The sequence below is a fragment of the Triticum aestivum genome, chromosome 4B (assembly GCF_018294505.1).
Source record: "Triticum aestivum cultivar Chinese Spring chromosome 4B, IWGSC CS RefSeq v2.1, whole genome shotgun sequence".
Lineage (NCBI taxonomy): Eukaryota > Viridiplantae > Streptophyta > Magnoliopsida > Poales > Poaceae > Triticum > Triticum aestivum.
In genome coordinates this window covers 594676069-594703484 of record NC_057804.1, presented here as the reverse complement: position 1 = coordinate 594703484, position 27416 = coordinate 594676069, and the positions used below count along the sequence as shown (strand labels likewise).

At 45.8% G+C, this 27416-nt stretch overlaps 2 protein-coding genes across 3 annotated transcripts; both read left to right on the top strand.

Moving 5' to 3' along the window:
• The first annotated feature begins 549 nt into the window (after nt 1-549).
• Nucleotides 550-2610, top strand: LOC123089325 (uncharacterized). Its single transcript, XM_044511033.1, has 4 exons — nt 550-1839; nt 1926-2024; nt 2101-2169; nt 2264-2610. The coding sequence occupies exons 1-4, from the start codon at nt 1613-1615 to the stop codon at nt 2484-2486; spliced, it is 618 nt and encodes a 205-aa protein (XP_044366968.1). The 5' UTR covers nt 550-1612; the 3' UTR covers nt 2487-2610.
• An 11730-nt stretch (nt 2611-14340) lies between these two features.
• Nucleotides 14341-15670, top strand: LOC123093460 (uncharacterized). Of its 2 annotated transcripts, XM_044515437.1 has the most exons (3): nt 14346-14770; nt 14897-15347; nt 15391-15670. In XM_044515437.1, exons 1-2 carry the CDS (start codon nt 14555-14557, stop codon nt 15329-15331), a joined length of 651 nt encoding a protein of 216 aa, XP_044371372.1. In that variant the 5' UTR covers nt 14346-14554; the 3' UTR covers nt 15332-15347; nt 15391-15670. The 2 variants fall into 2 exon arrangements, with proteins under 2 accessions (XP_044371371.1, XP_044371372.1); XM_044515436.1 differs by having other exon boundaries at nt 14341-14770; nt 14897-15670.
• Nucleotides 15671-27416: the final 11746 nt, after the last annotated feature.

The window sequence follows — 27416 nt, the reverse complement described above, 5'->3', positions numbered from 1 at the left end:
AGATCCCCCAATGACCGAAGGAAGAAAATATCCCAATATGGCAGAGTTTAAGTTGGCGCTTTCTCAACATGCAATCAAACATGAATTCGAGTTTAACACCGAGAAAAGTGCACCACATAGGTTCAGGGCTTATTGTTCAAGAAGGGATGAAGATAAGTGTCCATGGAGGATATATGCTTCTACAATGGAAGATGGGTGCACCGTAATGGTAATTTCTAACTTTACTCATGTGTGCTTAAATTGTTAAAAGATCTTTACTAATTGTCTATGTTTGTCTTTTGTAGGTGAGAAAGAACTCTTGTGGTCATGATTGCTCAAGTACAAAAAGGAAAAAGAAGATAAAGAATGCAACCAAGCGGTGGATATGTGAGCACGTGAAGGATTGGCTAATTGAGGATGCAACTCTAGGACCAAAGGCATTGCAAAAGAAGCTTAAAGAGCACCATGGAATCAATATCAAGTACAAGAGAGTATACATGGGTAAGCTGCTAGCCTTGAAGGAACTATATGGTGATTGGGATACAAGCTTTGATAATCTGTATAGTTTTAAGGCACAAATTGAAAGGTGCTGCCCCGGTAGCATAGTGATAATTGAGCACCACACAATAAAAGATAAAATCAGATTTAAGAGATTTTTTGTCGCTTTGAAGCCTTGCATCGACGGGTTCCTTAGTGGTTGCAGGCCATACTTGGCAGTAGATAGCACCTTCTTGACAGGCAGATTCAAGGGGCAACTGGCTAGTGCTACCGCTGTTGATGGCCATAGTTGGATGTATCCAGTCAGTATGGGTGTTTTTGATTCTGAAACTAATGAGAACTGGATCTGGTTCATGCAATTGGTTAGGCAAGCCATAGGATCCCCAAGGGGTTTAACCATATGCACCGACGCTGGGCAGCCAGTGATGACCGGTGTAAAAGAAGTGTTCCCAGAGGCTGAACATAGGGAATGTATGTTTCACTTGGTGTCCAACTTCAAGAAGAAGTTTCATGGAAAGGTTTTTGATTACCACCTTTGGGCTGCTGCTTACTCATGGAACCCATATTTATTTGAGAAAAATTGGGTTGCAATGGACATAGCAAAGCCAACGGCAACTGCATATCTTTGGAAGTGGCACACTAGGTTGTGGTCTAGGAGTCAGTTCTCAACAATTTCCAAGGTGGATTATGTTACAAACAACTTGGCTGAGTGCTTCAATAATTGGATTAAGCATCACAAGTCCTTGAACTTGGACGACTTCTTTGATAAGCTTAGGCAATTGATTATGATCATGTGGAACCGAAGGAGAAAGGTAGCAAGAAAGTTAGTTGGGTTGATTCTTCCCCACATAATTAAGAAGTTGAATGCAAAGACCAGAGAATTAAACTTGGAGGTGGTTGAAAGCTCAGAAGAAGTTGCTGAAGTAACCGCATTGGGAGGCAGCGGCTTTAGGTTTGTGGTCAACTTGCTTGACAGGACATGTTCTTGTAGACAATGGGAAGTTTCTGGCCTTCCTTGCAAACATGGTCTAGCATTTATCACATCTCTTACCAATGCACGCATAGAGAACTATGTGGACTTGTGTTACTCCATTCACAAATTTAGAGCAGCGCTTATGACCAACTAATCCCTGCCATGGTTGACAAGAACCAGTGGCCTAAATCAGACCATGGATTCTTCATGTTTCCACCACTACTAAAAGCCACATCGGGTAGGCCTAAAACTGAGAGGTATAAAGGCTGCAGTGAGAAGAAAAGAAAAAGCGGCCAACACTTATGCCCTATTTGCAAGGACTATGGGCATCATTGGCACAAATGCAAGAACGGTAACCCAGATGACATTGCTGCTATTTTAGCTGTGAGGTAATGAATTTTATTGTATATTGCATCACTTGCATTTTTTTTTGTAAAAACCATACATGTTAACTACTTTTTTGATGCTCATGTAGAGGACCACCAAAGAAGAGGACAAAGACCACCAAATCAGCTCAATCATCAATTGTGCCTTGCGAGGATGATGCTCCATCAGCCATGCGTTTTCCGCCAAGGTTAGCAACAACCATGCTCATAATTAAATATAATTAATTATGCCCTTGTGTTCTAAGTGCATTCTTCTCATCATAGCCAAATCTTGGAGAAAACAACCAAGGAAAAAGGGAAAGGTGGTAAATCTGGATCCGGAGGAGCAAAAAGGTAACCTATGGTAGTTTCGAAGTTCTAATGTTATGTTATGCATTGTTCTATTGTTAACTTGGGCTACCTGTATGTCATGTATGTGTATGTCTAGATCAGGAACACAACCCATTTGTGGCGAACATGATGTCGCCAAAAAGAAAACACATGTTGCTGTGAAGGTACATGCCAAAAGAAAAAGCAAAGAGGTTGCTGAAATTACTCCACACCTTCCTATGGTGCCACTTGACAGCCCTGCAATGGGTACACGCAGCAAGAAATTCAACCCTGCTAGCCCTGCAATGAGCACACGAAGCAAAAGGAGACTTAGTTTGTGATTCTCATGTCATTACTTTCCGTATCATGTTTCATTTTGAAAGCTGAGCTGTTTATGTGATATATGTGTGGACCTTGGCTCTTTACGTGCTATATGCGACCTGTTGTGAACCCTCTTTACGTGCTATATGCGACCTGTTGTGAACCTGGGCTATTATGTCATCTTTATGTGAACCTGGACTATTGTATCTCACTTTTATGTGAACCTGGATGTGTGTAGATGACCAGCTATGTGGGATGTTTGCATATATGTGAACCTGGAGCAATTATGTGTGTTTTTTGTGCATATGTGTACTGTACACAGGATATGCCTCCAAAATACAAGGGAGGCTCTGTCCAAATTTCAATTGAAATTTGTGCATGTGTGTATTGTACTGTACAGGGGATAATTGCAGATTTTGTTTCATTTGGTAATATATTCCAGTTCATATTGCCACTGTTTTGGCTTCCATTTTGGTCACAAAATACACCAGGGGTAAAATGGACTTTTCATGTTGTATTTAACGGTGTTAGTTTGCAAAACTGACGGAAATGTCATAGAGGGAACAAAATGAAGTTTGAGTGTCAGAAAAGGAAAAAAAATCTTTTAGGGCCAAAAAGGGAACCAAATTTTAAGAGAAGGCCAAATAAGGAATTCTCTCTTGCTCATAGGGTATGGTTGCTGGTGCTTACATCATTTGGCCTGGGTATCAGTCAAATGGTTACAATAAGTTTGTCGTAAGCAACTCAATGCTCTTATAATCCCACCACGCATAGGATATGGTAAGATAGAAATCGGGACACCTTTGACAACATTTCTTCCTCTGAAGCACTAATTCGTGGCATTCGCTTTGAGTGGAGGTTGTGGACACTGGCTTAAATGTAGGACAAAGTGTCGGTGTACTAAATTAGGGGTCCTCTAGTACCCCAGACTTGTGCACAGGCAGTTGTAGCCCTCTAGACGACAAGGGCTTGCTGGAAGATAGCTCTACCCAAGATCCAAGGTTTGGTTATTTAAGCCGTGAAGAAGACCCCCAGGCAGGTCATTGAGAAGTACTAAGTTAGCACTGAAGGTCAAGACTCCAGTTGCTGGCAAGATCCTTGCCGAGAAGTTCCCCCTCCCGCTCTTCGGCCGCTCCACCTCATCGACCAACTGATGGCTTGTCAAGATTAGGTGTCGAGCGGGCAGGCGGCTTGGGGAGGATCATCAGGACGTGTGTCGGCATGTTGCATAAAGGTTAACTTTATTGACACCCGTCTAGTGGACGTGTCAAGGCAATAGGACACGGACGGACCGATGGCACAGAAGGAGAGGCGCCTTTTGCCAACGATCGTTATCAGCTCATGGTGCATTAAATGCCCTTGTCCTAGTCCGGCGGGATTAGGTTGGATAACGTCGAAGCCACTAATCCATACTTGTAATGACCATGTTTCCACTGTGGTGACCCCTTTTCGTCTATAAAAGGAGGCCCATGGCTACCTGGGCACAGGTCGATACTTTTCTCACACTTACACAATAGCTGCACCTTGCACGCACCTTTCCGGCAAGCTGTGCTTGTTTGCAACTTGAGCTCGAAGTCAATCCACCCAAAGGCAGGAGTAGGGTTTGACGCCCCCACGACGGCCCAAACTGCGGAAAACCCCGCGCATTAACTTCTGGATTTTCTCTCTGTGCTCATCGATCTCCCCAGCCGGACTAAAAAGGGGCCTCGCTCGTCCCATAGACTGTCGTACTCCGGCACAAGGCATTTAGCATATCTTCGTGAGTAGTTCTGTTTTTTTGTGTGTGGTGGATTCTGGTAAGGTTGTTTTTGTCCATCCTTGAGATGTACTCCTTCCACTTCTTTTTGCTTCCGTATATAATTTGTTTGAAGTCAAACTGCACAAAGTTTGATCAAAATTATATTAAAAAATCAACACCTACAATACTAAAGTTAAATATAGTATAAAATTAATTTTATTATGCATCTAATGATATTAATTTTGTATTGTGAATACTAATATTTTTCTATAAAGTTGGTCAAACTTTTTAAAGTATGGCTTTAGACAAATTTTATATAGGGACTACAAAGAAATGGAGGGAGTAATGTAATCCGACTCTCACTCACTTTTGATATGGTTCCTATGTGAAATGATGCGCAAGGCTCTTCATGTCCTGAACAGAGGATGTGGAAGTTCTGTTTCCTTGGCTTGTCAAGCATTTCATCTGACACTCTATCTATACTATAGCTAGATCGATTCCTATTCTTTCTTCCAGGCGACTTTACTCCAAAGAATTTTTCCTTCTTATCTTGACTCGATGTCACGAAATTGGATTGATTGGCACACCGTGCATCTAGCATTAGCTTCTCTATCTATCTCTTCCAACTAAGCCGATCACTAGAAAATATGAAATTCTGCAAGCAATCATTCCAGATCTAACTACGAAGATACCTGGTCTTCCACTTTGTTCACTGGAGGAAAGACAAGAAAGTAAACAGATCTTCAAAGGAGTTGGCTCTACCGGAATAGAGGAATTGGCTCGCTCCTTCGCTCGTTGGGTAAGCATAGAATGCACACAAGTCTGGTATCCAAGCGTATCTACTTGAAAAGGAGACTACTTGAACAGATGAAATGGAATGAAGAAATGAAAGTTCAATCTACCAACGTAGAGTCCGCCCCTCCCAGGAAGAAGAAATTTGCTACTTTAGCTCATCAGTTGGTAAGCCTGTCTATGAAGCTCGGTGCTTGTAAAAGAGAAAACAAGAACAAAACAAGAACATGGAGTATGTGAGCTCGAGCTCACATGCACCCTTTGCTACAGTAAAATTGAAAAAAAATCAAAAAATCAGAAATATTTTGTCAACAAACATTGTTGTGTGGTTCACATGCGTGCCAATTTTCGTGATGAACTGACATTTGTGGAGGCCTCGGCAAAAATGACAAAATCATGCTCGAAAAAAACTGTTTTTGGAAGCATTTTGGAGCATCGATTTTTTTTACCGAGACCTGCATGAATGTCATTTTATCATGAAATTTTGCACGCATATGAAAAAGACATAAATGTTTGTTGTCAAAAAAATCAGATTTTTAAAAACTTTTTAAGTGGTTTTTTTCAATTTTACTGTAGCAAAGGGTGCATGTGAGCTCGAGCTCACAAGAGCACTTTCGCCAAAACAAGCTCTTTCAATCTCTACAAGTCCACAAAATAACCTATGAAACCAAGATTTTGGACATAGAAAATCAACCCTTAAGGTTCGATAAGACAATCATTTTTTTCGATCAATCGAAGGGGCCACACGGCCCCCATTTTCATTATGAAAATGGAGTTGTTTACAGGGCAACAAACCAACCATTACATCACAGATCTAAAACCATACCAGGATGCTCTAGCCTAACAAGCCAAATCATTACACCACTGACATATATGAGCACATCAGGATGCTTCAATCTATCCAAGACTAGCCACGAAAGGGACTAGTGTCACACTAGCTACAAAGGTATCAACAGATTAAAGGACGACAACCAAATTAGCATAAAGGCTTCAAGGCCAGCAAGCATTTCCAGCAGCTAGCTTCACAAAATCCTTCTCGCATGCGGCGCCAACCCATGCCCACCTCTGAAGACATCACGAGTCACCCTCACGATACGTCTAAACACCTGATGAAGCATGTTTTGTACCCCTCTTTTCTGCAGATTTTTCCAAGAGTCAAGTAGGAAACAAACAAGAAAGATAATGTCAATAGGATCTCTAGGCATAACACTTTGAAAACAGGATTTGTTTCTTGTTTTTCATGTAGACCACAAGAGGGCAGCAGTATCCAATAAAACAACTACTCTATCTTTACCAGTATAGCTAGGCAACAAGTCGAAAAAAGACATTGGAGCTGTCTGGTTCTCTAGAGCTCGGTACAAAGGCCCCGTAAGGCTAGCATTTTTATCATTAATACTCCAAGGCTAGCGTCAAAACCGTACGATTCGAGTCCAAAGAGGCCCGTAAATGTGAATTTGACGTCACACTGAGCAGTCTCGTCTACCTTCGCTGACATTCAGCGTGATTCCACTGTAACGGATAAAATACGATTTCATCCATCCATCAAGAATAGAAAATTGAGAGTGCAATCGCGGCTCATCCAATTCGATTGGTACTACGCATGAACAGGAACGGGCCAAGAGCAGCTCCCATGCATGTGCCCAACCACACGTGCAAGTGCAACCGTGCCGCCGGTTGCCAAGCGTACATGCCTGCTCTCGCCGGCGGAACGGAGCGGCCAGCCAGCGACCGATCGGGGCCGACCGTGCTGGATCAGACGGCCCGGAGAACCTCTTGTGGCGCCACGACGGACGTCGCCAAAGTACGTGACAGATCGATGATGTTGCCTGCGCTCGCGAGCATTGAAGTGGGAATTGAAGGGGAGTAAATGGGAGCCGGTGGACTCGAGTATGACCGTCTTCTTCAGGCCTTAAATGTTGCGCGGGAGGGGTCACCTTCTTAATTTCACGCTCCTCTCAATTTCTAGGATCACACACTTCTTCCCCCAAGAACGCTAGCCAGGAGTAATACAAAATTACCCCTTGTTGGAGAAAATATCTAGAGCAGACGAGTTTTTAAGTCAAATACTCAAATGTAAAAATTTATGGTGATGTTAAAAATCTGATGACATATGTTTAAACATGGCAAATAGAACGTTTTTGTGAAAATTTATGTTGGCGCAAAAAGGTGCAAATTTAGTTTGCAACCACGGCAATTTTCTAGAAAAAAAAAGAAATGAGCCGAATTTCTATGCTTGTCAACTAAGCTTGTCATAGTCACGCCAAAGTAAATTGACATAAGAAACATTTGATTTGCCATGATAAAAAATCCGACGTTCGATTTGTAGTGGAGTCCAAAATTTAAGGAGAAACTTATCACGCGAAGCGTTTCCTTGCCACTATGGCAAACTCTCCCCTCTAGGCTTCGCTGTAGACTTCTTCGGCAAGCCCGTGGATTCGCCTCTCTCTTGCCTATCCCTCTAGTGGTTGGTGGTGAGAAGTGGAATCCCAGTGCCTCCACTTCGCCTAATAATTAGAGTCTTTTAGCCCTCGCAGATATAGCGCTCGGACAGTTGGCAGCACTTTTTCTTGTCGTTCGGGCTCCGATCCTCCTTGAGTTCATCTGTCTGGACATAGTCGACAGAGTTTCAACGTAGATTACTACCTTCTCCGTGGGACGGCAAGGTTAAGGTTTCTCATCATGCGTTCACGATGACGAGATTTAGTGTCGGGCGCATCAGATATATTCAAGGGTTCAGGGGTGACGACGTCGACTCCTAGGAGCTGGTCAATAGGAGCACATGCACGAAGACTTTTTGGTTGTCATCGACAAGGTCAATCCGTCTTTAGTAGGGGAACATCGACATAGGCATATCAGCGGCTCGTTCTGCCGGCGGTAGCGGTCGTTCAGTTGCCTGGGGACCTTAATGTAATTCATATTTTGTTTGAGATGCTTTTATAATTGGGATTTTTAATTCTATGAACTTCATAATTGATTTGGGATCCTTCAAAAAAACAAATAATGAGTATGCGCGCAATTCAGAAGTGTGATATTCGTGTACCTTCGCAACATGACCATCCCAGGGTGCATTTATAGAGGTGTGTGTATGTGAGCAGCTCTAATTTTACTGCGCTGAAAAAAAAAACACGACCATTCCACAACGTCACATGTTCCTTGGTGGCTATTTGTGACCATATCCTTTGCATCATGTCAACCGGTAATCAGAAATAGTCGTCCAAGAAAAATACCTGCCGACTTCCCATAGATGGGTTGCTTTCACTGGCGTGCTGGCTTGCAACAGTGTGGTGGGTTAACGTCCATGAGGATTCGCATGTTCATCATGCCCTCAGTGTAGTCAGAGCACAAGAATTTTCCAAACTTCTGAGGGACATGGTGATACATCCTGTTTTACGTTCTAATAATCGTGAACTCCAAGGAAAACGCCTTATGTTTAATTTGAAATTGCAATTCTAAGAATGATTTAACTACTCGTATAAAGTTCCGTGGGCGGCTACACAACTCTCATCCTCGCCGGCTAATGCCATCGGTCTTCCATGCATGTGTTGACATGGAGGAGCTAGGGAAGACCATAGATCTTTATACTCCCAGGGATTCTTGGTCCAGCCCCGCCTCGCCCCTGTAGCGGTTGCCCTAGCTCATCGTGGTCGTGAGGCGCGTAAGGATTGGTTTATTACAGATCCGATCCATCAATTTGTGGTCAACCATGTTTTCGTGCCCGTTCAGGGAACCGCCTCGTCAATAAGATATCACGACGATGTTTTCGACATTGGCATGGGGTTTGGTCTCCTCCTCGTCAATAAGACATCACGACTTGTTTTCGACAACGGCATGAGGTTTTGTCTCCTCATCCAATATTCACTTTCTTCTCTAGGTCGATGACTAGGATAGCACAGAGCTATCTAGCCCACCCGGGTTCGAGTCACGAAGTGACTTGTGGTGTTTAGAGTTTCTTCTATAATGCCTTCAAGAGCTAGTCTTGGATGGTCTCGTTGTTTTTCTCCAGGTCGATGGTCCTTGATTCAAGTCGTCAACGCTAACATCTCCTCGAAACGTCTACTTACTTCACGTCGGAAGTTACAATGACTCAGGTTTTGCCAATGAGAACCGGTTGCGGCATCGATCTAGGCTCATGGTGCACCGTAGCCCATGAGATGGTGCGGGTTGAAGATACTAACTAATTTTCCTTGTTCCTTTCTATTATTTTTATTTGTATTAGCGGTGTTCTTGTAAGGCTCGCTCTAGTTTTAATGTGGTTTAGATTTTAATCTCAAAACTAAAGCCCTGCCCTCGTATAATTTGGCACTTTCGAATATTTTTTTCTCGAATACGCACGAGAGTGCGTATCATATATTAAAGGAGAACTTTCGAATTATAACAACCTCCTTAACTGAATCTTGGTTGTTTTCGCGTTTCAGTACATCTCCTTTTGTTCATTTCCTGTTGTCACCATCTGCCACAGCAATTACATCTCTGACCTGTGCAGCTCCTAAATGCACCTCGAGCTAGTACTAGAGGCCCATGCGGCACACTACTTGTTCTAGCATTCTGGGGATCTTCAAAAGCGGAACAAGTGATGATATCATGGTAGCATTCATTCTTCCTACACAAACGTTGCACTGGCCAAAATTCACCGCGATCACCCAAATTCGTGCAAACATTGATGATCCTTTTGCCATTCGAAGGAAACGCCTGGGTGTGTGTGTGTAAGGATTCATGATACCCGTAAGTGGATGAAAATGATTGGAGTGGAAACGTCTGCATGGCCCAATCTTGGCAAGATAGAGTCCAAGCGTTAAGCACCGCAGGCATGCGGGTCAATGCGAAATTAAGCTTCACAATGATGAAAAACCCCCACAATACTCTTTGTAGATGCCTTTTTCTGCAAGAATTAATTGTAAGTAAATTGTTATGCCAGGTGGTGAGGCCAAAAAAATTGCATCAATAGGGCCAAGTGCCGTTAAATACGGTCATGGAGGGGCCAACCATGAGAAAAAAACACGCTTTTAGCAGCTAATATCGCCGATCCCTCTAATTTACCATGGAAAATATGAAGAAATCTAAAAGCATCTATAGACACAGACACCAAATCTAACCCCTCAAACGTCAGCGGACACGCGCGACGCATCCACGGGTAGTGACCGGGTAGCTCTCAAATTTTTCTCTATGCATCCGGACACCTTATAGGTCAATCCTTAAAAACCATGCAAAGCATGAAAAAGAAATATCTACGTACGACATAGATCAACTACCCCTACTCATCGTCGTCCAAGGTATCCGCGATCTTCGTGCCCGCCTTCGGGTACATGGGCAGCAGCAGCAACACCGGCTCTTGCGACTCCTCCGCGACGGGCTCCTCCTCCTCCTCCATATCCAGTTCCACGAAAAGCGCGTTGGTCGCAGTCCGTTCTTGCCGGATGAACCGCCGGTTGGCCCCGACATAGTCCTCGTTTTGGATGGACTCCAGAATGGCTTGCCACTCTGCCATCTCCGCCTCTTGCGTGACCTTGAACTCTGCCATGCCGGCCTCCATGGCGAAGCCCGTAAACGGCGCTGGCTCCTGCTCTGGTTCCTCCACATCATCCTCCTCCGGATCCACAACCTCCATATGCACCCGTTGCTGCTCCGACTCCAGCTGCTTCTCCCCCCTCCACTCCTCCTGCTCCTCCTTCGTCTCTGGCGAGTCCGGAGGAAGGCCGACTGTGATGTGGGTGGCGCGCCTCGCCCGGATCTCCTCTGGCACCTGGAAGCGATGCTCCGGCGTTAGCATAACATAAGTGGCCTTCTTCTGTCCGGCCATGGCAGAGCTGGACAGCGAGGGAAGAGTGGGACAAGGAGGGCTAGAGGTGTATGGGCTCAGCCTGGAGGTGCGGAGAAGGAAGAAGTGGATGTGGCTAGGCACCGTCCGACTTAAATGGCCAAACTTTGCCCCTCGGGCGGCGAGCCAGAGCAGCGACACATGATGTTCACACCCAACCGGAGGAGACGCCCGTCAAGCCGTCGGGTTTTCAGGTGTTTTCCTGTGGGACCCCAACTCTAGTCTGACATGGCAGATGCGCCCAGTCACGCCTGGGCTACCCCATACCCGTCCCGGATTTCGGCTGGATATGAAGGGTGTCGGTCGGCCCAGGTGTTTGAGACCTATTTCAGATGCCCGTCTGGGTTAACTTTTTCGACCAATCAATGACCGAGCCGTCCGCCCGGGCGTTTAAAGGTTGTTTGAGGGGCCCAGCTGTAGATTCTCTAATGTTGGCCCAGACCTGGGCCCATGCTGGTCACCCCCGCCTCCGCCACTGGTTATGCCAGTTGAGTGGTTAAGGCAGATGAGTGATCATCGTTTCAACTCATCGAGATTATCGGTGTGTGAAACTTAGGACATGTTTGTTGGATGATGTTAAGGCACGACACTGATACGCTAGTCTTATTGAGCGAATGCCACATAACATATCTTTTCCTTTATCCTTGTACTTCTCCTTTTGTATTATCCCGTCTTCTCCCTTTCATCCTTTCATTAGGCATGTCTCCCAATCCCATCCCCGAGCCCCCCCCCCCCCCACGCACACACACCCCACCACCACCACCACCACACAACTAGTTGATCGGCAAAAACCTTCTGGAACCCCCATGACTCTACCGGTGTCAAGTCGTAGTGATCACCTCGCCCTAATATGGAATGCCTCTAAGCCTAATGGGGTCCCCATTACAGACTGGTCGCCTTATGAGTCATGCCACCTTGCCATCTTCTCGCGATCAGCCCTCCCCTCTCCCCCTTCTTCCTTTTCGTCCTCACATTCTCCTCCATCTGTTGGATGCGGTGTTCCTCAACGTTGCCAGACGTGTGCTCAGTTTTTCGATAAACCGTTACTCGGGATTACACACCATGACAACCTAATTAGTTACATGATGATCCAAAGTAAACTAGCCCTTGTTGAGTGCCTAATATTGACCCGGCAAGTATACATCGTATATCACCGTGCGCCGGTACGTATCAGACCATTCATAAATAACGCCTAGGTGCAATTGCTAGTGTAGATTGATAGCAGCACTGCACGCTAGAAATTTCGTACACAGCACGCAGGCAGGGCAGGCTAGTAGGCGGGAGGGGAGGGGTAGGACGAGGCAGGAGCTATTGCACTTGCACCACCACCATGCATCATCATGGCAATGGCAATCCAACGGACGACAGGGCCATAAAAGCCACGCAGCTAATTTCATGGGGTCGATCGGCAGGAGATTGATGGGCGTGCATTGCATTGCATTGCACTGCGCAGAGCGGAGGGGGGCAGCCCCGTAACTTCGCCTCCGGCCGGATTTTAAAGCGCGGGCGGGGTGGGTTGGCGGAGCCGGATTTATTTCCAACGCCACGGCGAGGGCGAGCGAGCTGAAGGGTTTTAACTCGTGGGTTTAAAAGCGGGTGTTGGGCCGCCTTAAATCCGGGGCTCCCCTTGGCGACCCAAAATTGGAACTTGCAGTTATGAGAAGCGCTAGCCCGCATTCATTCCGGCCTCAACTGTGTATCCATCCGGAGCCCGATCGCTCGCTCGCTCGCTCGATCGATCTCCTCACCTCGCCGGTGCCTCACCCCCTCTCTCGAGCCCCGCGTGCCGGACACGTGCCAGGCTCTCCTCCATGCTAGGAGTAGAAACCATGGAAGCTTCTGCGACGTAGCAACAATGGTAAATCTTTACTATCGTCCACGGAGGACGTAGTAATATGTATATATGTATATATGGTTAGGTTTACATGCGTGCATGCCATCAATTGGGGTGGTTTGTTAATTGTTAGCTAGGAGCAGGCCTGAATCTATTGCTGCATGCTGCTATACTTCGCACGATCATTTATACTACTATAGACCCCTGCCACTGCCATGGTCGAGCGAGCTCGAGCATGCAGTATTGCTCGTTCATTTACTTATTACTGCGTACGTACGTCCTCAAGGTCAGAACTACTAAGATATACTACGGCCTTAAAGGCGGCCCAGCTGGCTGGCCGGGTGGTAGTACGAACTATAGCTCAGTCTGCGCGTGTGGTGCCTCGCCAGTAAATATAAGTCTCGCATTACTCCCGCTGCAACGTACTCAAATACTCCTCCGCCGGCCCATTCTACTGCTCCTACGTACGTACGTAGAGTAGAGTAGTAACGTGGTCGTAGATCAGCACCGCGTACGTACCTCACCGCCTGTGCCTGTGCCTGTGCGCGCAGCGTATCTCATACGCTCCTACTGCCACTAAATACCCCGATGTACGTACTCATGCATGCTGAGGCACGCCGGCATGCTAGCTACTGCTGATTAATTGCCTCCCTCTCTCTCAACCACCTTGCTTCAAAGGCGGGTAAAGCAAGAAGAAGAGCGAGAGAATTGAAGTTGACACTTGCCACACGGGCTAAGAGAGATTATTTCATACTAGTAGTATAGAATAGCTACTCACTAGCACCACCCTGCATGAAGATGAAGGCAATTAATCAAGGCCGCTCTAGTACCACCTAGCTACCTCTTGATTGTATCGATCGATCGAGATCATCTTCCTAATTCCCTCTACAGTCTACAGTGAGTACACTAGACTGGCATGGCGATGGCATTGCCATTGCCATGCCTCCCACTCCAAAAAACCGGCATGATTAATCCCTATCCATTTCGCGCTAATGAATGCGGTCGCGCGCGTCGCCGTCGCATCCACAGCCCCCAACTGAAACTTGAGGTCGCCCCTTAAATGAGGGGCTTTTTTGTTAAGCCCCGGCCCGTAATCAATACCCGCTTTCGACGGACCGATCGACCAGCCGTCGCATCAGCGGGCCGAATGCATCACCGCCTAATTAAGCGCCCGTGTCCGTCCGAGAGGGCAATGCAAAGCTAGGTTTTTAATCCAGACAGCGTTCTCGCAGAGAGGCGCGAGAGGGAGAGAGGATTAATGCCCTGATGGCGAGCTTAACAACGATGTGTAACTGCAGATGCCCATTCAGCGTTAAGACGGGCATGTGATGCCCGAGAGCGATCGCTCGCTCGCTCGACCCGCATACGGACGGTTGCATTGCATGCATCATCACGCGCATGCAGTAAGGGCCGCTGGGCGGTGCCGGAGTTGGCCGGTCTCTGGGAGGTGCTGGGCTCGCTCCGGCGGTTAAAGGGGGCAGGGTAGAAATCAATCGAGTGTGCGAGATATTGAACTGCGCCGGTGCAGCGGCGACTGAGCTGAGCACTGCACTGGCCTGGCCAGTAGTAAGTGTTGTGAACATCTGGTGGGGCCGGGCGCAGTGTGTCCCCTTTAAGATCCTGGCTACCACTTCTGTGCTCTTAAATTTCCGGCCCCCTCCTGAGCTCTCGCCTCCCACTATATAAGCCCCGCCCCCGCACCGCCCGAATCCAAACCCAACGCCGGCCGCGCACTTTACTCCGCTCTGACTCCCCGCTCGCCCAGGTGGATACATAGATAGGTTGATAGATATAGCTTTGGAAGGATCGGATCGGATCGACCCAAGCGGCTGCCCAAGTACGCCAGCGTCCCATCCTCGTCGGCCGAGGGAGCAAGTGCAACGGCGGCTAGCGGCAGCGGGGAACAGACATGGTGTCCCTGCAGTCGGCGCTCCTGCCGGAGGCCAGCAAGCGGCCCCCGTGCCTCTCCTTCGCCGACGCCAGCGTCGTCGCGTCCACCGCCACCAGCAAGAAGCGGAAGCGGGACGGCGAGGTGGAGGAGGAGGACGAGGAGCACGATGGGATCGAGCTCAATTTCGACGCCGCGCCGCTCCCGCTCGAGTGGCAGCGCTGCCTCGACATCAAGGTGCGCTGCGTGCCTAGCCTACTGCTGTACTCCATGCGGCGACGATCGCTCGATCGTCCGTCCCTGCAAGTCTACTTATAATATGCTTGTGATTGTTTTCTGACCGCGTGGGTGTGTGTTGTGCAGTCGGGGCAGATCCACTACTACAACACCAGGACGCACAAGAGGACGTCCAAGGACCCTAGGCGGCACGGCGGCGCGGCGCCCGCGGTGGAGGAGGACGTCGCGAATTGCGGGCCGCAAGGGCTGGACCTGGACCTGAACCTGGCGTTCGAGCCGCGGCATAGCTCGCCCGTCAAGGAGCTGCAGAAGAAGGCCGAGGCCAAGCCAGCGGCGGCGGGAGGCGATCGTCACGGGGATCAGGCGCCGGGCAGCGCGTCCGGCGGCATGGAGATGGTGGCGGCCGTGTGCATGCGGTGCCACATGCTGGTGATGATGTGCCGCGCGTGCCCGGCCTGCCCCAACTGCAAGTTCCTGCACCCGACGAGCCGGCCCACGCCGCCGCCGCCGGAGCCGGCGCCGCTCAAGCTCGGGCTCCAGCTGCTCTGCTGCAGGGACTAGCTCGCTCCTATCGATCATGCATGCATGGACCAAGCTAGCATTCGAATATCCGATCGATCGTCTCATGGTGCACCTAGATAAGTGCAACGAGGACTGTTACAGTGCACCACAAGTAATGTTGTACTCTATGTGACCATCCATGTAGCCGCGGGCGTGTACGTACATGTGCAAGTAATAAACAATGATAGTAACAAAATATCGTTGTTCACATGTACTACGTACTCTATTAGAGTCCGGCTTAGCTATTTAAACCTGAGGAGTTGGCAGTGATCATGGGGCTAATCTAATGCTCGATCGGTGCTATGAATTGAATTGAATGAATGTATGACGTAGATATAATTAAGTGCGTATATAAATGTAGTCTGCAACTTCTGGTATGTGTCACTTGTCCGTGCATGTATGCTACCATCACCACGCAATGTTTGAAAGTTGGTTGGTTGTTGGTGCGCAGAAATTTATGTTGCTATAGTAGTGGCGACTACAATCCTTGCACACACACATTTTCCTTTCTTTCAAGACGAAACAGTACGTGTTCCATCGCATTGATGGGCACCCCGGAGATACGTAGAGTGCATCGATCGCAGACGAATTTTCCATGCAAGGAAAAAAAAACCAGGAACATGCATGCATGCGTCTAGACGACGACGAGCCAGCTTCACTAGTGGAGTAGCGTTGCCGCCTGGACTACACATAGATATCCGGTGGCCCATTCCGTCAGAACAGAAGTGGTGCTATCAATCAAGTTAGCTGAAAGGTGCATAAGGCGTCCGGATGTGTGTAGATAGATAGATGGAGTGTCGTGAGCTAATGTGGAAGCCGGCCGGCCGGGTGAGAGGAGATTAGTTTGAATGCGGCTCATTTACTACTATCTAGATGGCGGGTGCAACGAACCGTCCTCTCGTGTATTCAAGCGCAATATGTGTTGTGCTTGCTGCGTGCTGCCGTCTTTCTCTTGTCACGGCAATGAATCCGCATCGCCCGATTAATTGCGTGCGCCGGCCCGGGCCGGTGTCGATCGAGTTCAACACGCCGCTGGAATAGTAGGACAGCATCCATCCATCCGATCCACATTAACTTCCTACTGCGTGCAGATTTCATTTCTGTTCGTCTGTTTTTCAGAAGAAAATCTACTGGTACTCCCCTGCGACAACTAATATGGATCGAAGGGAGTAGCACCGTTTTTTGCCCAAAAAATAATATAGCAGCAGGATGCCAGGATCATCGATCGATCCATACACTTACTGTCGTGGCGATTCTGGTGCAAGTGCAAGAGCACCATTCCCATGCAAAAGTTTTACTGCCACGTACGTACTCCGTCTGCTTCTGCAGCTGCGCTAACCGATCAGACTTCCGCGTCTACGTACTGTGCCATTCGCACAGGACGGTCGTCGTCGTCTCGTCCATCTGGTGCATGCGTCAAAGGACTCGATGTCGATCGGGTCCTCGCGCGCGATCCCAGCTCGGAACTATGCGTGGAGAATGTGGAACAGAGGCGAGGACGTGAACGAGACGGACGGGGGCCTTGATTCCACGGGCTCGATCGATGGGGACGAAGCAAATGGCGAGGGGCCATGCGTCGACGCACGTAGGTGTGGCAGATCAAAGAATTCAATGTAAACCTAAGGAGAGCAACTAGGTAGCAGCAGCAGCCGCGGCAGCGGCAGCGGGGAGAGGCGCAGTAAGGGCGAGCGCAGCGCAGCTAGTAACGCCGGAATTAAATTGCTCGCGCCCTCCCGCCGGCCAGCGCTGCCGCTCTTGCCGGTCGACCACCGATCCATCCATCGCCGCACGCAGCAGCGCCAACATATCCCCCTCTGTTTAAAGCTCTCAGCTATCCGCCTGGAGGAACGCTAGGAGTAGGTGACAGGGGCGTACGGTAGTGTATGAGTGGTATGCTGCTGCGTTTGCATTTGTGATAGGCAGCCGGAATTCAAGAGTGTAGCCGTGCTAGTACAGAACTTGGTGAACGTATTAAACAACGGGTGGATGACTTTTACTATATCATGGGCTTGAAAATTGGATCTGAATTGGCTAAAATGCACAATATTTAGGCTGGTTGTAATGGGAGTATCATAGCTAGTATCATGCATGCCAACTAGGCAACTTTGATGAGGTGGCATAGAATTAAATGAAGTAAGAGAGGGTTGAGTATCATATCATGATACCGTATCATAATAAATGCTACAGTAGTATGTGTCATGCATGGCAATAAATAAAATCATCTATGATACTACCATATGATACTATGCATTAGGGAGGTAGTATTATACACTAGTATCATATGCATGATACTAACTTATGATACTACCCATTACAACCAGCCTTATAGGTACTCCCTCCGTCCGAGTTTATTAGGCCTAAAGACAACTTCTCTTAGACCAAGACACATAGTAATTTGCTCACATTAATTATTCCATTCCACTCCCAATGAACTCTCTCACATGCATGCAGCCAATGAAAAAGCACACATGAAGTGTATTAACTTTTCAGCCATGGCACCAACAACAATAGCTTTCAATACAACCAACGAAATGATTGCATGCATGCACCTTTCCAATGCGGGGCCTTATAAAAGGGGAAATGCTTGTGATGCTGAGAGGCCTAATAAACCCGGACGGAAGGAGTAGTATTGTACACTTTTCATATTATTATTTTTTCTGAAACAATGAGCCTCCTCATTGATTTCCATTAAGGAAACCACTGCAAAGTCATACTGTACATAAATTCGATAGAAGTAAATGGAAAAGAAAAACACGACCAAGCAAAGCCAGCAGCAGAGCTCCTCACAACACAAAAAGTTTTACATAAAAGTGCGCCGGACCACGTAGGTGGCGGTGGCTGGGCTCGACCGGTGGGGGGAGGGTCACTCGCGTTTCGTCGACGGCACTGGGATGAACGATGGGTTAGGTCAGCACAACGCAGCACGACGGATGTGTCAAACAAAATTTGATTGCTCAACCATGTCACACCTCGCCACGGTCTGACGCGGTGGTGGTGCCGCTCGGGTGACAATGAGCTCGTGCTCCTAACGTGTCCTGGACAGGCCCAAGGTGTCAAAAACGTGCGCAAGATGGGGAAAAGAACATGGCCTCAGGCTCACTGCGCTGGCCGGAGTTGCTTCTAGAGGCGAGGGCACTCGGATGCTTTCGAGCAGCCTGGCGGCGGATGTGGTGCGCAAGATTGGGGAAGATGGTGAGGGGTCGAGGGGAATTTATAGGAAGGCTCGGGCTAGCCGTTTACGGCGATGGACGTGCGCATCGTGGCCACTATCATGGGCATCAGCGTTTTCGGCCTCGACCGTTTGTACGAGAGAAGGAGCTGATGGGTGGGGTCAGCTCGTCAATGAATGAGAGAGGGGGAGGGAAGGAGAGTGTGTGTGTGTGTGTGTGTGTGTGTGTGTGTGTGTGTGTGTGTGTGTGTGTGTGTGTGTGTGTTTGGGGGTGAGGCAGTCATTGGATCTCGAGCTGGCCGTCAGGATTAGATCATGGGCGTGTTGTTTCATTTTCTTCTATAAACGCTTGTGCGTGCAGCTGGTTGAGGCTAGCGTGCTGGGCCGGTCTGTTGGGCTGCGTAGGCCTTTTTAACTTATATATATTTGTTTTTCTCTTTTCTGTTTTTCTTTTTAAACCCAAGCTTTGAACTGAATTTGAATTGGGCCAAATTCATTACATTTTAAATCCTTTGAACACAAAAGGTTTATATAGATCTTAGGAAAAAATTATTGCCAGCACATATGCATATTTAAAAATTCATTTTCATGCAAAGGTTTTTACATGGCTATTAAATAAATCCCAAATTGAATTAAGGGTTTATAAAATAGTCAACTAAATTCCAAAAGAGTCAAAATGCACTGGAATCATGGTATGCATATGCTTTTATGTTCACATCCTAAATTTGAAAATCTTGGGATGTGACAATGTGACATAAGATCGCTCATAATGTTGATCGTGTGGGAGATTTCAATAGAGCGCAACACTAGGATCTCCTGGAATAAATCTTGGATGAAAAACCTAGGATCACTCACGATGTTGAAAAAAGGACTCAACATGTGACATTATGTGAGATTTACTTTTGAACCACTCAAAATTAAAAGAAAAGTTAATATTGAATTATAATAATGAATTCTAACATACGACAAGAAAAACTCAATTGCTAGAGTTTGACCTCGTGAAAGAACTTACGAACTTTAGAATAACAACAACATGCAAATCTAAAACTTTACTCGGGTGTAATAAAACATTATAAAAACTAAGATGGATGAAAGTGTTTTTGCCGACGCAGTGCCTTGAGACCGTACCTTGGGCTCTTGCCTATTTCTAGTTCCATTTTAAGGGTTTGTTGAGTTGTGCCCTCAGCTATACCCTTGCTACCTTGTGTGTGTTTTTCTTCTGCTACTCGTTGTGTTTCTGTGTGTGTTGTAACCTGTATGTGGATGCTTGTAGCTCTGGCGGTTTGCTTTATATATAAAGCGGGGCGAAAGCCTTTTTCTGTAAGTGTTTTTACCTTGGTTGGGAGAAGGAGGAGGAGGAGGAGGCATTGGAGTGTGATATGAAGTGTATGTTTTGCATCATATTTGGCTTCCAGAAATACCGCGCACACGTACCCTCAAGATATACGATCCTTGTCAATAAGCATCTTTGTGCTAAGATTGCGGGCAGGGGTAGGTTGGGAGGCAACTATTACAAAAGGGGGTCAACCATTTGACCTTGTCCCACTATATCACCTGAGCCCTAATATTTTTTCTTGAGCTTTTCTTGGTGATGTATTCCCTACTTCTAGTTGGCAATAAATGTCTTTATGCGAGAGAATACAACAATTTGTTTGATTTTGGAGGAAGCGAGTGCATACTAATAGTGCACACAAACTTCGTCTAACCCCAACTCAACTTCCGTTAAAAAGTTGGGGTGAGCAAATAGCAACATTGTCAACTGAAAAAAAAGATCACCGAAATAGCTTTGATTTCCTTAAGAGTTTCAATGTAAGACTACTTCTTTACCGCAAAACAAAAATGTAAGACTACTTCTCACGGGAAAAGGTTGTCAGCACTCCAAGTCAGGACCCATTGTAGGAGACTATATGTGCAAATGAACGTTTATGCACTAGAAATGATGGATGTATGTATTAACATAGTAACAAACAAATGTTGGGCATGGGTAGCCTGACCCGCCGTATGTGTGACAATCTAGGAGACTTTGTGCAATTTTTCTGCTCGAAGCCCGTCCCAAAATCCAAAAAAAAATGCCTAAAACTACTCCCTACGTCTCTAAAAAAGACATACTTTTTTTCTCGAGTAAAGTGATAATTAGGTTGACTAAGTTTGTAGGAAAATTATCAAACAATACAATCTTAAATTAACATAGTATAATATATTTCACCGTGTATCTAATTATATGTTTTTGTGTGCAGAGTGTATCTAATGATATTGATTTGGTGATGCAGGTCCTGATTGTTTTTGCTACAAACTTGATCATGATTTTCACCGTTTGACTTTGGAAAAAATTGTAGGCCTTCTTTCCAATGAAAAATTTAATATAGATTTTTAATAAATGAATTCTAATGTAAGGCAAGAAAAACACAATTTTAGAGTTTGACCTCCTGAAATAACTTGTAACTTTAAAATGACAAGTTGCCAACAACATGCAAATCCTAAAACTTAACATCTGTAACAAAAAATTAGAAAAACTAATATGGATGAAAGTATGTTTGTCTTGGTTGGGAGGAGGGTGAGGCATTGGAGTTTGATATGGGGGTATGGTTTGCATTATATTTGGCTTGTAAGAGGACCCCACACGGGTACCATCAAGATACACGATCCTTGTCGACAAACATCTTTGAGCTAGGATCACAAATAGTGGAGGGTTGGGAGGCAACTACTACAAAAGAGGGTTCAACCATTTGACCATGTCCCGATATACTCCCTCCGTTTCAAAATAGATGACTCAACTTTGTACTAACTTTAGTATAAAATTGGGTCATCTATTTTGGAACGGAGGGAGTATCACATAAGCTCTAATATTTCTTCTCGAGCTTTCTTGGTTGATGTATTCCCTACTTCTCATTGGACTTGATGCGAAAGAATATAGTGATGTGTTTGATTTTGGGAGGCAGCAATTGCATATTTATAGTTGACACAAAATTCTCGAGCCCCAAAAGGTTGGGGTGAGCGAATATCAGCTTTGTCAACCGAAAAAATAGGTTCACTGAAATAGTTTCAATTTCCTTCGGGGGAGTTCCGTTGTCCACACTCACAAGTCAGAACCCTGGGAGACTATATGTGCAAATGACCGTTTATGCATCAGAAATGATGTATGTACGTGGTAACAAACAAATGTTGAGCATGGGCGGCCTGGCCCGCATGCATGACAATTGGGCCGGCCTTGTGCTCATTTTTTCTACTGAAGCCCATCCAAAACTCCAGAAAACCCAAATGGCTATTAAATACTCCCTCCGTCTCTAAAAAAGGCATATAATGTTTTTCTCAAGTAAAACAATAAATAGGTTGACTAAGTTTGTAGGAAAATTCATAAAAAACAAGAATCTTAGATAGACATAATATGTAAATATATTCCACTGTGTATCTAATGATTGCGTGCATCTAATGGTATTAATTTGGCATCAAAGGTCGTCGTAGTTTTTGGTACAAACCTGGTCAAATTTTCATTGTGTGACTCCAGAAAAAAATTGACCGGCCCTCTTTTTTCAGAGACGAAGAGAATAGTAATTTTTCCAGAAAGTAGGCATAACGACGTCCCAGAAATGATCAACTCAAATAAAAAACAAGTGTTCATAGGCCGAAGTCTCGCTTAGTATTTTCATACAGGCTTTATTTAGCCCAGCCCCAAAACCGGCCCGACCCAGCCCATGTATGATCAGGCTTATTTGTTGTCATATCATATCCATTGATGGAGAGGCGGCGGGCGAGAAGAGCCTATTGTGCTTGACAGCTTGAGACCTCCTCCTTGGTGCCTTCAGCGCCAGGGAGGGAACCGACACTCATGCGCACCCCTCATGGGTCGGCCCTTTGTGGAGGCCAATGCTCAATGGAGCAGCTTTGGTTTTCCCTGGTTCTCTGGTCGTGACTGGCCGATCGGGGTTAACCGGTCAATCATTCATTGATTGACCGGTTGACGGTTGGCTTTTTGAAGAAAATGTGATTTTTTTAAAAAAATCAGGATTTAAAAGAACTCGTTCACAAAATCAAGAAAGTTCACTAGTTCAAAAAAGTTCGCGGGTTCAAAAAATTCAACGAATTTGAATTTTTTGGAAAAGATTAATCAATTTTGAAAAAAAATATTGTTTTTAAAAAAGATGACAAATTTGAAAAAAGTTCATCATTTTTTAAATCATCCATTTTGAAAATTTTCATCAATTTCTAAAAATGCTCAAATTGTTTAAAAAAGGTTCACCAATTTGAGAAAAGTTCATCGATTTTTAAAAAATGTTTAGAAATTTTAAAAGTTCATCAAATTTGAAATATTTCATGCATTTTGAACAATTAATTGAAACAAAAGTAAAGAACAGAAAAAGAAGAGTAAAAAACTAAAGAAACAAAACAAAACAAAACCGATAAAAAACGAAAACAACAAAAATAATTAATAAAAGGCTTGGTAGCTTCTGGAAGCTTCCCAAAACCATCGATTGAAGTCCTCAGATACTTTTTAATGGGCGGCCCACGCAACATCTATGGAGGAGGGAGGAGGGTGTGCGCTAACGCCTTTAACCGGCGCAGCCGGCGCCAAATAGAATTTGGGCGGCTGCTAGTATTCGCCGAGTCGAGCGCATCACTCTACCTGTTTGCCAGACACTCACAAAACGGGTGTCAAATAGGATTTCGGGGGTTTCTCGGCAGGGCTGATCCCTGTTTGCCAGTCACTCACAAAAAGGAGTGAGAACATCGTAGAACAATACGCTATCTTTCAAAGATAAGCACGCCCACACTTCTTTCTTGAACTTGCACTCTTGATGCTGCAAGGAGGATTTGCTGTCGCGGTTTACATCACCAAGCATACATAGGAAGTCTACTAGTCTCTCTTATGTAGTCCTGTTGGAAATGTGCCCTAGAGGCAATAATAAAGTGGTTATTATTATTTTTTCTTGTTCATGATAATCGTTTATTATCCATGCTATAATTGTATTGACCGGAAACTCAAATACATGTGTGGGTACATAGATAACAACATATCCCTGGTGAGCCTCCACCGGATTAGCTCGTTGATCAAAGATGGCTATGGTTTCCTAGTCATAGACATGAGTTTTCATTTGATAATGAGATCTCATCATTAGGAGAATGATGTGATGAAAAATACCCAAACAATAAACGTAGCATATGATCGTATCAAGTTTATTGCTATCGTTTTCTGCATGTCAAAGTATATATTCCTATGACCATGAGATCATGCAACTCACTGACACCGAAGGAGTACCTTGTGTGTATGAAACGTCGCAACATAACTGGCTGACTATAAAGATGCTCTACAGGTATCCCTGAGTGTGTCTGTTGAGTTGGCATGGATCAAGACTGGGATTTGTCACTCTGTATGACGGAGAGGTATCTCGGGGCCCACTCGGTAATACAACATCACAATGAGCTTGCAAGCAATGTGACTAATGAGTTAGCCACGGGATCTTGTAATACAGAACGAGTAAAGAGACTTGTCGGTAAAGAGATTGAACTAGGTATGGAGATACCGACGACCGAATCTCGGGTAAGTAACATACTGATGACTAAAGGGAACTACATACGAGATTAGCTGAATCCTTGGCATCGAGGTTCGACCGATAAAGATATTCATAGAATATGTAGGAACCAATATGGACATCTAAGTCCCACTATTGGTTATTGACCTTAGAGGTGTCTCGGTCATGTCTGCATAGTTCTCGAACCCGCAGGGTCTACACACTTAACGTTTGGTGATGATATAAGTATAGTTGAGTTGTTATGGTGGTGACCGAAGGTTGTTCAGAGTCCCGGATGAGATCCCAGACATGACAAGGAACTCCGGAATGGTCCGGAGGTGAAGATTTATATATAGGATGAAGGGGTTTGGATTCCGAAAGTGTTCTGGGGGTACCGGGTTATCACCGGAAGACAGAAAAGAGTTTCGGGGGCTGACGTGGCTAGACTTCGTCGGTATTTCCTCAAAGAGGAACGGATGATGCAACACAACTACGGTAAGTATTTCCCTTAGTTGTGAAACCAAGGTATGAATCCAGTAGGAGAACCAAGCAACGCTATGTAAATGGTACATGCACACAAAGAACAAATACTTGCAACCCGACGCATAAGAGGGGTTGTCAATCCCTTCTCGGTAAAAGATAGATAAATTTGTGATCGATTGAGTAAATAGATCTCGATAAAACGCAAAATAAAATAAATAAAGAAAAAGTGCAGCAAGGTATTTTGGGGTTTTTGGAATAAAAGATCTGAAAACAAATGCGGCAAAAAATAGATTGGAAAGGAGATATGATAAAAGATAGACCCGGGGCCCATAGGTTTCACTAGTGGCTTCTCTCGAGAAAATAGCGCATGGTGAGTAAACAAATTACTGTTTGGGAAATTGATAGCAGAACAAATAATTACGATGATATCCAAGGCAATGATCAATATATAGGCATCACGTCCAAGATTAGTAGACCGACTCCTACCTGCATCTACTACTATTACTCCACACATCGACCACTATCCAGCATGCATCTAGTGTATTAAGTTCCTGGAGAAACGGAGTAATGCAATAATAATGATGACATGATGTAGACAAGATCTATTCATGTAGAAATAGCCCCCATCTTGTTATCCTTAATAGCAATGATACATGCGTGCCTCGCTGCCCCTTCTGTCACTGCGAGAGGACACCGCAAGATCAAACACATCACAAAGCACCTCTTCCCATTGCAAGAAAAATCAATCTAGTTGGCGTAACTAAACCAAAGATTCAGAGAAGAAATACGAGCCTATAAATAATCATGCATATAAGATGTCAAAGAAGACTCAAATAATATTGGATATAGATCTGATCATAAACTCGAACTTCATCGGATCCCAACAAACACACTACAAAAAGTCACTACATCAAATGTATCTCCAGAGACCATTGTTTTGAGAATCAAAAAGAGAGAAGAAGACATCTAGCTACTTCACACGGACCCGTAGGTCTATGGTGAACTACTCACGCATCATCGGAGAGGTACCAATGAGGATGATGAACCCCCTCCGTGATCGTGTTCCCCTCTGGTCAGAGTGCCGGAATAGGTCTCTAGCTAGATTTGATCTCGTGGTTCTGAAACCTGTGGCGGCTGGAATTGTTTTTCCTTGACTCCCCTAGGGTTTCTGGGATATTTGGGATTTTATAGGGTGAAGAGGCGGTGCATGAGACCCCCTTGGGCCCCATAGCCCCCCAGTGAAGGAAATATGCCCTAGAGGCAATAATAAAGTTGTTACTTTATATTTCCTTATTCATGATAAATGTTTAAAACTTGATACATGTGTGAATACATAGACAAAACACCGTGTCCCTAGTATGCCTCTACTAGACTAGCTCGTTGATCAAAGATGGTTAAGTTTCCTAGCCATGGACATGTTTTGTCATTTGATGAACGAGACCACATCATTGGAAGAAGGATGTGATGGACAAGACCCATTCGTTAGCTTAGCATAATGATGTTCAGTTTTATTGCTACTGCTTTCTTCATGTCAAATACATATTCCTCCGACTATGAGATTATGCAACTCCCGGACATCGGAGGAATGCCTTGTGTGCTATCAAATGTCACAACGTCACTAGGTGATTATAAAGATGCTCTACAGGTATCCCCGAAGGTGTTTATTGGGTTGGCATAGATCGAGATTAGGATTTGTCACTCTGAGTATCGAAGAGGTATCTCTAGGCCCTCTCGGTAATGCAGATCATAAGAAGCCTTGCAAGCAATGTGACTAATGAGTTAGTTGCGGGATGACGCATTACAGAACGAGTAAAGAGACTTGCCGGTAACGATATTGAACTAGGTATGAAGATACCGAGATCGAACCTCGGGCAAGTAACATATCGATGACAAAGGGAATAACGTATGTTAACATAGCAGTTAGACCGATAAAGATCTTCATAGAATATGTGGGAACCAATATGAGCATCCAGGTTTTGCTATTGGTTATTGACCGAAGAGGTGTCTCGGTCATGTCTACATAGTTCTCGAACACGTATGGTCCGCACGCTTAACGTCCGATGACGATATGTATTATATGAGTTATGTGTTTTGGTGACCAAAGGTTGTTCGGAGTCCCGGATGAAATCACGGACATGATAAGGAGTCTCGAAATGGTCGAGAGGTAAAGATTGATATATTGGAAGGTAGTATTCGGACACCGAAAGTGTTCCAGAATGTATCAGATACATATCGGAGTACCGGAGGGGTTACTGGAACCCCCCGGGGAAAGATATGGGCCATAGGAGAGAGGCACACCAGCCCACAAAAGGGTGGCGCCCCCCCACCAGGGAGGAGTACGAATTGGACAAGGGGAGGAGGCAGCGCCCCCCTTTCCTTCTTCCTCTCCCTCTCCTTCCCCCTTTCCCCCTCCGGTAAAAGGAAGGGGGGCGAATCCTTCTAGGACCCCAAGTAGGACTCCTCCTACTTGGGGCGCGCCTAGGGCCGGCCTCCTCTCCCTCCCTCCTTTATATACGGGGGGGGGGGATGCTAGAACACAGATCAATTGTTCCAAGCCGTGTGCGGCGCCCCCCCCCCCCCCCCCCCCACACACAGTTTACGCCTCCGGTCATATTCTCGCGGTGCGCAGATCACATCACCATCACCGTCACCAGGCCGTTGTGTTGACGGAACTCATCTACTTCCTCGACCCTCTGCTGGATCAAGAGCTCAAGGGATGCCATCGCACTGAACGTGTGCAGAACTCGGAGGTGCCGTACGTTCGGTACTCGATTGGTCAGAACAAAAAGATGTTCGACTACATCAACCGCGTTAAGCAAACACTTCCGCTTTCGGTCTACGAGGGTACATGGACACACTCTCCCCCTCTCATTGCTATGCATCTCCTAGATATATCTTGCGTGAGCATAGTAATTTTTTTGCAATT

What these genes read in the sequence shown, in the direction of transcription:
- LOC123089325 (XM_044511033.1), top strand. Translation starts at nt 1,613, where the DNA reads ATGGTTGACAAGAACCAGTGGCCTAAATCAGACCATGGATTCTTCATG. An exon ending in GCTGCTATTTTAGCTGTGAG is followed by an intron (nt 1,840 to 1,925) that starts GTAATGAATTTT and finishes ATGCTCATGTAG; the next exon opens with AGGACCACCAAAGAAGAGGA. An exon ending in GGATCCGGAGGAGCAAAAAG is followed by an intron (nt 2,170 to 2,263) that starts GTAACCTATGGT and finishes GTGTATGTCTAG; the next exon opens with ATCAGGAACACAACCCATTT.
- LOC123093460 (XM_044515436.1), top strand. Translation starts at nt 14,555, where the DNA reads ATGGTGTCCCTGCAGTCGGCGCTCCTGCCGGAGGCCAGCAAGCGGCCC. An exon ending in AGCGCTGCCTCGACATCAAG is followed by an intron (nt 14,771 to 14,896) that starts GTGCGCTGCGTG and finishes TGTGTTGTGCAG; the next exon opens with TCGGGGCAGATCCACTACTA.